General features: G+C 31.1%; 2 protein-coding genes across 6 annotated transcripts; both read left to right on the top strand.

The window, feature by feature from the left end:
- Positions 1-496: 496 nt before the first annotated feature.
- LOC104789500 (uncharacterized) lies at positions 497-9,332 on the top strand. 4 transcript variants are annotated; one of them, XM_010515191.3, is made up of 12 exons: positions 497-887; positions 5,283-5,705; positions 5,789-5,862; positions 5,971-6,130; positions 6,225-6,249; positions 6,339-6,428; positions 6,524-6,695; positions 6,887-6,960; positions 8,376-8,445; positions 8,535-8,758; positions 8,857-8,930; positions 9,026-9,332. In XM_010515191.3, exons 2-12 carry the CDS (start codon positions 5,495-5,497, stop codon positions 9,085-9,087), a joined length of 1,236 nt encoding a protein of 411 aa, XP_010513493.1. In that variant the 5' UTR covers positions 497-887; positions 5,283-5,494; the 3' UTR covers positions 9,088-9,332. The 4 variants fall into 4 exon arrangements, with proteins under 4 accessions (XP_010513493.1, XP_087313803.1, XP_010513501.1 ...); XM_087457677.1 differs by lacking the exon at positions 497-887 and adding an exon at positions 3,240-3,378; XM_010515199.3 differs by lacking the exon at positions 497-887 and adding an exon at positions 4,260-4,676.
- LOC109125675 (nuclear transport factor 2-like) lies at positions 7,262-9,332 on the top strand. Of its 2 annotated transcripts, XR_015561517.1 has the most exons (5): positions 7,262-7,802; positions 7,880-8,445; positions 8,535-8,758; positions 8,857-8,930; positions 9,026-9,332. XR_015561517.1 is itself a non-coding variant. In XM_019227897.2 (1 exon), the coding sequence occupies exon 1, from the start codon at positions 7,386-7,388 to the stop codon at positions 7,953-7,955; it is 570 nt and encodes a 189-aa protein (XP_019083442.1). In that variant the 5' UTR covers positions 7,269-7,385; the 3' UTR covers positions 7,956-8,257. The 2 variants fall into 2 exon arrangements, 1 of the variants encoding a protein (XP_019083442.1); XM_019227897.2 differs by lacking the exons at positions 8,535-8,758; positions 8,857-8,930; positions 9,026-9,332 and having other exon boundaries at positions 7,269-8,257.
- Positions 9,333-9,602: the final 270 nt, after the last annotated feature.

Raw genomic sequence — 9,602 nt, 5'->3', positions numbered from 1 at the left:
AATAATTAAATGTTTCGTTCAATCAAACACCACAACTAAGCTAACTAAGAAAAAAAATCGAGCTATAAGGCAATAAATAATCACAGAGCAAGCACGTTCACGTTTAATAATAACAAAATCATAAAGAACAAATCTGAAGTCAGTACTAATAGTATTTTTATCATTTGTGGTAAATTAACTGTCTGGTCTAAACTTTAATACCATTACAATTTAAGTTTTATGGCATGTTATTCTTTTTCAATTACATCACCACTAGACATATTTTATCTAATCTTTTTATGATATTTAATATTCAATTACAAAGCATGTTTATTCATTGTAAACAAAAGTGTGTTATAAAAATAAATTCTTAATTTCTGTCTTGTATAGTGGTAGTTGGCATTCACGGTTATATGTAGTTTTTTTTTTTGTCAAATTAGTAATTTTTATGTTCCTTTAAAATTATGAATTCATTTTTTTGATATATTATCAAATATACTTGTGGTTTATAAAGAATGATATCAGTTTTTTTTCTTTCTTATAAAGAAATATATTTAAGGTGGATGTATCGGATAGAGGAAGCTAACGGCGGGAAAAAAACAAATTACAAAGAAAAAGAAAAAAGATCTCTTCACAAAAATTTAAGCTATGTATAAAAATAAATATAATATTTGTATATAATAAGTACTGTATTCTAAAAGCAAAAGCTCTCTGATCATAAAACCTGAAACCTATTCTCTTTTCGTTTTCACATTTTTCTCATTCTCTTTATCTTTATCTTCTTTTTCTTTGGTTTCACATTTTGAAGAAGCTTGTGGAGGTAGCAACACTGCCAACACACAACATTATTTACAACATCTCCAGATCCAATCTCGCTTCATAGATTCAAGACACGAAAAGATTTACAGGTTCTCCCTCCTTCTTTTATCTTCTTTAATTTGTTCTTCGTTCTTGTTTTTGGATCTTTTGAGATTTGAAAGAACATGTTAATGCGTTTGTGTGCTTGTTATGATATTATGAATGTTATCTCGGGTGTAACATATGTGATATTGTAATTAATGGACATTCGAATTAAGTTTCCTCCGTTTCTCCTCGCCGGAAAAGCCACCGGAAATTAGCCGGAGCTATTTAATAGTTCCAACACTTGCAAAGTTGTGGAACATCGAGGGACCACTCGTTCCCACACTTTTTTTCTGCCTCTTTGCTTTCTGCTAATTATCCCACTTTTCCAACAAGATTATCCGTAAAAATTAAACATAATTATGAATTTCAAATTTTTTACGTTAATGATAAAAAACACATGAGAACGAGCTACTGACAGATTTTGACCTTCTTTGTCAAAGTATGAATAAGTTGTTAGGAAATCACCGTTTTGAGCTAGTCAAAATTTGGTACTTTTTTGTTTTGTTTTGTTTTTATTAGAAACATATGTAATTTACAACTGTTCTACGTTTTAGTTAAGAAATCAAGGTTTTGCGTTACTCATTTAGTATTGATTCCTTTGTAACACATGTAATAGTTAAGTATTGTTTTACGTTTTGTTTTTCCTCCTTTTGCAATCTAACTCAATATCTAATTTTTTTTCTCTTCGTTGAGTCAAAAGAGAACACACACACATACACACACATTTTTCAACTTCTATTGGCTGTCCAATTTGTTGTTGTGGAGTCAATGAAAACACACTCAAATGTTTATTTAAAAAAACAACCAAGACCTTTATGATATAGTATAATGTATGCTTGACTATATGGTATTATGGTTTTACTAGTCTTCTAACAGTGCAAGATTGGTTTAGATATCGGTTATTTCGGGTTTGTTTTCCAGTTTAGGTAAAATGAAAACGATATACTAACTCCCAACAATTTTTGTTTTGGTTTCAAGAGTTGTCTTTATAACACGAACGATTTGATGAGGTCCATATGATGGCCTACCTATATTTTTTAATAATCTAATCCAATTCCTTATTGCCGAGCATCTAAACATTCTGATGTACACCTAGACTACAAATACCAATACCACACATCTTCAGTCTTCACATGCTAGCTACCTCTATCCTAGGGTCAAATTTACCATTATGCTATATTCTCTCTATATACCGTCCTCTATTTAATAAAACGGAAGTACACTACATAATTTTTGTAGATTTTATATTTTTAATAAATGGTTATAAATAGGTTATAGATAGGTTATAGATTAATTCATATATTAATCGGTTACACCTAAATATTGGGTCAATCTTAATTGGGGATATTCCAAATTGATAATTGATATATTAATGGTAACAAATAAAATCATGGATATTCTAAACTGTATTTTCGGAAGATTTTAGTTTTATATCAAGTGGTTTCCAAAGATCTTTAAACACAATATTACAAATTTATTTTCCACAGATTTTACTGATAAACCACAATGTTTAATAAAAATTAGGATCCGTGCTAGAGCACGGATTGAAATTTCTTTTATTTATATTATAATTTTAAGACTTACATATTGTAGCACGAGTTAAATTTTTATATACTCTAGCACGAAAGCTGCTCGACACACTCTAGCACAGGTTAATAATTTTATATACTCTAGCAGGAGTTAAAATTAACAATATAAGACTTACATAATACATTTACATTTCATGAATGATATTTACCATAAAAATTGTTTGCATGAGTTGCATCCAAATAATATTATAAACAATTACATATATAACATTTTGAAAATAATGAAATGTATTTCAACCCGTGCTACAGCACGGATCCAAATCTAGTACTAATTTATATATATATATAATGTATGTTTCTCCTAAAGCTCATATCGACAAAACAACTGTTATGTTGTATTTTCAAACTATAATGATAGAAAATATTTTGTAACATGTCATAAATATAGCTATATTTTTTTTAAGTTTTCAATTTTTAGATATCCATCATTTACATTTGGATAGTTTGATTGACTATTAAAATACAACAATCTATATTATTATTCATAAATTTAATTTTATGTATGTCATGTATTTAAATTAATTTGTCTATTGTATTTGTAATTTATTGTTAATAATGTTTTCTAAATATTACAAATTCAATTCCAATACCATAAAATTTTGAAATTATTGTTAAAATTATCTCAATTCATAATTTTTAAAAGTTAAACTATTAAAAATAAATCTATAAATTAATAATTATTAATTTATAGATAAATTAATATTACTATTAATTAATAAAATGTCTTGGTCCCAACATTATTAATTTATAGAGGCTTTAGAGTATTATGTATTTCATAATGACAAGGCCATGAGCTCATTACTCCTAAATCTATATGAACGTGGAAACGTGCTAATGAATGATCAGCTATAAATGTTCACTAGATCTACACAGTTATACTGCCTATATCCCAAAATTTTATACAAAGGTATTAAAACGAGTTATTGATTTTCTTTGGATTTTTGTTTTTAAGAAAAAAAATTAGTTTAAACTTTTCTCATACGTAAAAATATAAACACGGTGGATTTTTTCCATAACAAAAAATATCTTCTTTCCGTTTTGAATTAGTTCTTGTTACAAATTTTTATTTATATTTTTATTTTGTTTTAGTTGATATCATCAATTAATAAGTTAAACGAATAAATATAAAACTGAAACATACGATTACGAAAAAATTGTATCAAAACATAAAATGACATCTAATCTGAAACAAAATTTAACTTCTAAAACGACAGTTAAATTGAAACCGAAAGATTATTATTTACTATCCAAAATATCAAACTCATAAAACTCTATTATTTTAAACTGTAAACTTATATTTTTATTTTTAACGTATAATAGTACGTTGAATTAAAATTCATATTTATAAATTTAATTTAAACATTATGCCCACGCCGATTTAGGCCATTTGAACCTCCACTTGTGATGGTTCATTTTTTTAACCACGAAATCCACGTAAAACACGAAACTCATTTTTTCTTACCTCTAAAATTAAAGCCATGAACTGTTAAATTGCCATCGATTTTATTAGGTCCGTCTAACCTACAAGGTTTGTGGTCTTAAGTTTTTTTTTTCTTGAGCCTCGGAATTTCAAGATCAAATCATATGTATATGGATGGGAACATTGGAAAGCAAAAAAAGTATATATATATATATATATATATATATATATATATATATTTTTGATCAATCAGCATAAAAAGTATATAAATACTATAAAATTCAATAACAATAAAAATTCGAAGATTCTCTAACAAAAAATGGGAAATTTGAAGATCTTATAATCTATGTTATCCTAATATTGTAGATGAAATTATTCTTTATTAGATTTTTTTTTGGTGAGATGGGGGAATAGTCTAACAATTGTCACTTTTTTTCTTCAACTCGTCTTAGTGCCTTAGTGGAGGTATGTGTCTCCCCACTCTATATGAATCCCTAGAAAAGGGCATCGGATGTTGCTGCTTAGCATTACATTACCCATTCATATTTGTAAGATTCGTCTGCCCAATTTTGTATCCGTACCAACACGTTTCTCTTTCAAGTCTTTACAAATTGCATAAAAAAATTCCGAATCCTTTATCTTTTTATAAGATCTCTAATTCGTTTTCGCTTTTTGATCTCTTAACCTTTTGTTTCCTTGTCAACTAAAGTTTTTTTCTTAGTGCTTCTTTGTTTATCCACGCCTCTCCATTATCATTACGGCAAATTATAGTTACAACACAAAAGGTTCTTGCTTTTTTTTCTTTTTTCTGGATTAGTATATAAATTTATATATCAGTTCCTGCCAAATCTTGACTTTGTGAGTTTTAAGTCTTAAGAATCTTGACTGTCTTAAGATTTTGTAGCTTCCTTTTTCAAGTTTGGTTTGTTTCTTTTGTCTTTATTATTCACATGGTTAAGGTTAAAAGTTGCAATCTCGGATTAAAATGAGCCATCTATTGTGGATTCTCGTTGATGCTTATAAAAGGTTGCTTTTTAAGTTTAAGATTAAAGAAGGGTAAAGGGTTACTTGCACTATACGTATTCTCTGTTTTATGTTCGGCTAAAACAGAAAACAAATGAGATAGCTTTCTGTTGAGAAACGAATTCTGTGTGATATTTTTTGAGAATAGACAACCGATGTTTCTCATGTAAATCATGAATTTTGTCCACTTGAAATCTACAAAATTGCAATCTCTTCACCGTTTCTTGAATAGATTTGTATGTGCTCCTCTCTTTGTTTTGATAACGGAATCAGATTCTTATCCTTTGCTTCGTTCTTCTGTCTTCTTGTTCTGTTCTTGCCGACTCTGTTTTTGCAAATGCTTGAATTTTCATTGTTTACTTTCACAGGTTTTTGATCTGAAGGACGAAAACTCTCGGACAAGGACAAGGAATAGACAGGGGAAGCTTGTCGATCGCTCCTGTTTTGTCTTTTTTTTGGTTCTTGACGATTTCTATCCAAGAAACTGATTTCTGGTGCAAAAATCTCAGTAATATGTTTCTTATATCTTTCGATCTTCTAATGTCATGAAGAGAAGAGAGTCTGGTAAGTATAAGGAGTTATGGAGACCGGTACAAGCGTTAGCAACAACAGTAGAAGCAGCAGAAACGATAGCTATGAAGCAATCAAAAATGGATCATGGTTTCATCAGTTCCGCAATGGCTGCAATCCCTGGATGGCTAGATATGTATATGGTCTGATCTTCCTCATCGCGAATCTACTAGCTTGGGCTGCCCGTGATTATGGTCGGCGTGCCTTACGAAAAGTGACAAGTATGTTCCCCTCTTGGATCATGTTTCAAATATAAATTACATCACTTGTTCGTTGTACTTATATAAGTTTGATTATATTGCAGTATTCAAGAACTGTAAAGGCGGAGAAAACTGTTTGGGGACGGAAGGAGTCTTAAGGGTTAGCTTGGGATGTTTTGTATCCTTTTCTTGGTTCATTCTTTATATACTAATATAACTACTTCAATGTTATATGTTTCACTAAGTCACTTAGAAATTGTTTTGACCTTGACCATTAAGTCATCAGTTGTTCTACTTCGTTATGTTTCTTTCAACTCTTGGCACGTCGAAAACGCATTCGTCAAGAGATAGATGGCATTCTGGATGGTGGTTTGCTAAGCTCATCTTGTGGCCTGCTTTAACCATCATTCCCTTCTTGCTTCCTTCTTCCATTATTAACCTTTACGGTTAGGCTTGATGAGAATATTACTATTTAAAATTCTCTTTCAAATTCAATTGGCACGAAGACTAACGTCTTTTTTCTTTGGTTTGGTTTTGTAGGAGAGATTGCCCATTTTGGTGCAGGGTAAGATTTTCATTTATCAGTCCAACTTTACATTGAGTATATACTATATGAAAAATCCCAAAATCTTATTGTTGTTTGTTTCTTTACAGGGTATTTCTCTTAATACAACTAATTAGTGTGATCAGTTTCATTCAATGGCTTAACGAATGCTATCAGTCCCAAAAAGATACAGAAAAATGGTTAGATTATTTTGATACTTATTTACAAGAAAATTTTGTTTTTTTTTTGTTTTTTTTTCTAGTACTAATCAAGCAAACACACTTAATGTTTGCAGCCGTGTCTATGTGATGATACTATCAACTTCCTCATACACAGTGTGCATAGTAGGAGTGATTTTGATGTACGTCTGGTATGCGCCTGATTCGTCATGTCTTCTCAATATATTCTTTATAACATGGACTTTGTTCCTCATCCAACTCATGACAAGCATAGCTCTTCACCCTAAAGTAAGTCTTTTTTGTATCTATTATTTTTATTATTATTATTATTATTATTATTATTATTATTATTATTATTATTATTATTATTATTATTATTATTATTATTATTATTATTATGCATATAATGTGATTGTTATTGTGATTGTGTTTTGTATCTATTATTATTATTATTAATGTGATTTTTTCAACACCAATAGGTGAATGCTGGATACTTGACTCCAGCTCTAATGGGACTCTATGTTGTGTTTGTCTGCTGGTGCGCCATTCGAAGGTATGCTATGTTTCATATCATCTCTGTTTTTACAATGTCTAAAATTTAAAACCGATAATCCGGTCTAATTAGATCTTTAAAATTCAAATTATATCATCATTAGCTAGAATTATTTGATCTAATCTTATTATGATATAATCTTATATATTTATTTTTCATCACATTTACAAATATATTCTTTATAGATATGTTTGTGTTCCCAATTTCTGCATTCTTGGTGAGAAAAATACAAACCAAAATCAGCTCAAAATATTAGTATATATCTATAATCGAGGATAATAATTTTATTCTCATCTCTATTTTTATTTATTTTGTGGTTTAGATAACTTCTCTAAAAGTTAATATGGGTTAGGAATTAGGAGTTAGTACTAGTCGAGTATGATTAGGAAATTTAGTTGGTTTGGGTGTCCTTAGCCACTATATATATGGTGGAGAAGATAGGTCAAGAAACCATTCATCATCACCATCTTCCTACTTTGTTTCTAAGCTTCTGTCGTCAGATCTCTCTCTCTCTCTCATTTCCTGGAGATATGTCAGAGAACAAAAATAATGCAGAGAATCTTAGCAATGCCTTTGTGGAGCATTACTATTACATTCTTAACGAAGCACCTCGCTATCTTCATATCTTCTATAATGAACCCTGTCTGTTTAACCGTCGTGATCCTGTAACCCATGTCAAGAAAACTTTCTGGACTAGGGAAGAAGTGAAAGATGAGTTTCTGGCTATGCGATACGAAGATTACACGGCTGAGATTGAGACTTCACTTGGTATACCATATCCTATGGAGGATGATCGTGTTATTGTGTTCGTCAATGGATACTTGACAAGGAAGAAAGATAACGTGAGGGGCAAGTTTACGCAAACGTTTCTCGTGACTCAACAAGACATCGGTTTCAGAATCTTAAACGATATTTTCAGGTTCAAGGAGACGCAGATCCCAACCTTAAATCCGATTGCTCTTTCTCCTCACAAACCGGCAGCAACAGAGAACTAAGCTTTCCTGCTTGAGAAAGCTCCAAGCAAAGGGGACGATGATGATGAATTATGTGTTTCAGTTTTAGGGTTCTAGACTTACATATAAGTGTTCTCCAAAGTTCGTTTTGAGTTGGGTTTCTAGGTTTAGGGATCCTAGGAAATTAGGAATCGAATCAAAAGATGTAGGTTCCTATGAATATAAAATCCTTTTCTAGTCTTTTCATAGAGATTTATCTTTGGTTTATAGTAAATCTCATTGTTTCAGATGTTGGAAAAGTTTCAAAATTATAATCAGAAAAATTCCAACACATCTTATTATATTTTTGAACGTTTGATCCACTTCTATTCAAGTTCTGCATTTGAACGAAAAAAAACTAGAAAAGTTAATTAGAAGGTTGCACAAGTAGTGGAGCTATAATGTTTCTTTGATGTCGTGCAGTGAACCAGTGGGAGAAAGTTGCAACAGAAAAGCAGCAGCTTCGAGCAGAACAGACTGGCTTACCATCATTGTAATGTCTTTTAACCTCTTAATTAAGACTAATTTGTTTTTTAATTTCATTCACACATAAATATGCTAATTTTGAGTACCATTGTGCAGAGCTTTGTGGTTGCGCTACTTGCAATGGTTATCGCCACATTTTCTACAGGAATAGACTCACAATGTTTCCAGTTCAAGAAAACTGAGAGCGATCAAGAAGGAGAAGGAGAAGAGGAAGATGGTGTTCCATATGGATATGGATTCTTCCATTTTGTGTTTGCCACAGGAGCAATGTACTTCGCTATGCTACTCATTGGTTGGAACACTCATCACCCCATGAAAAAGTAATGTTTTTCTCATTCTAGCTTTTGTGAGATTTTTGTAGTCTCAGCTTGAATCTTGAGACTTCAACTCATACTGTTTTTTCTTCTTCTGTATTTAGGTGGACGATTGACGTGGGATGGACGAGTACTTGGGTAAGGGTTGTGAACGAGTGGGTTGCGGTTGGCGTATACAGTAAGTCATGACAAAAACTTGAATGCTTTCATCCTTAAAAACTTTGAGATTGTGAGACAGTTTTGTAATGTTTTGTTGATGAAATTTTGTGATAGTTTGGATGTTGGTGTCTCCACTCATACTAAAGAGTAGAAGACAAACGACAAGTGGGACATAAGCGAAAAATCGATTATGGATATCTCTTTTCTCCTCATGTGGGATAGATAGAACTAAACCGCCTTTTTCACCTACGACCAGGATGGATGTTTCGGTGGCAACTCAAACATGTTCTCATGGGTTTGGTGGAAAATAGTATTAGACGATTAGATTGGAGAATTGTTGGACGACACAGCCAAATCTTTGTAAGTAGATTGTTCTAGGAAGGTGGATTACAAAAAATAGTAATGATTATTATTTTAGTCATCTCATTTGCGACTTAAGGGTTGATTTTAATTATCACAAAATTACACATGCATATGTCAAAATGTAAATCAAAGACATGCAACATTAATAACAAAAAGTTCAAAGACTCTTTCATCATTCACCGAACAAATATTCCAAAAAGAAAAGTAACAAACAAACGTTGATCCTCTCTATGAACGATGCTTCAATCCTCCAGAAACACATCGAGAAACCAATTTTCACTCTTAACAAGACTTTCTACGGCCCCAGTGTATACACTTTTACAAAAAA

This window comes from Camelina sativa, chromosome 1 (assembly GCF_030686135.1).
Source record: "Camelina sativa cultivar CO46 ecotype springtype chromosome 1, ASM3068613v1".
Lineage (NCBI taxonomy): Eukaryota > Viridiplantae > Streptophyta > Magnoliopsida > Brassicales > Brassicaceae > Camelina > Camelina sativa.
This window is presented reverse-complemented; position numbering and strand designations above follow the sequence as displayed.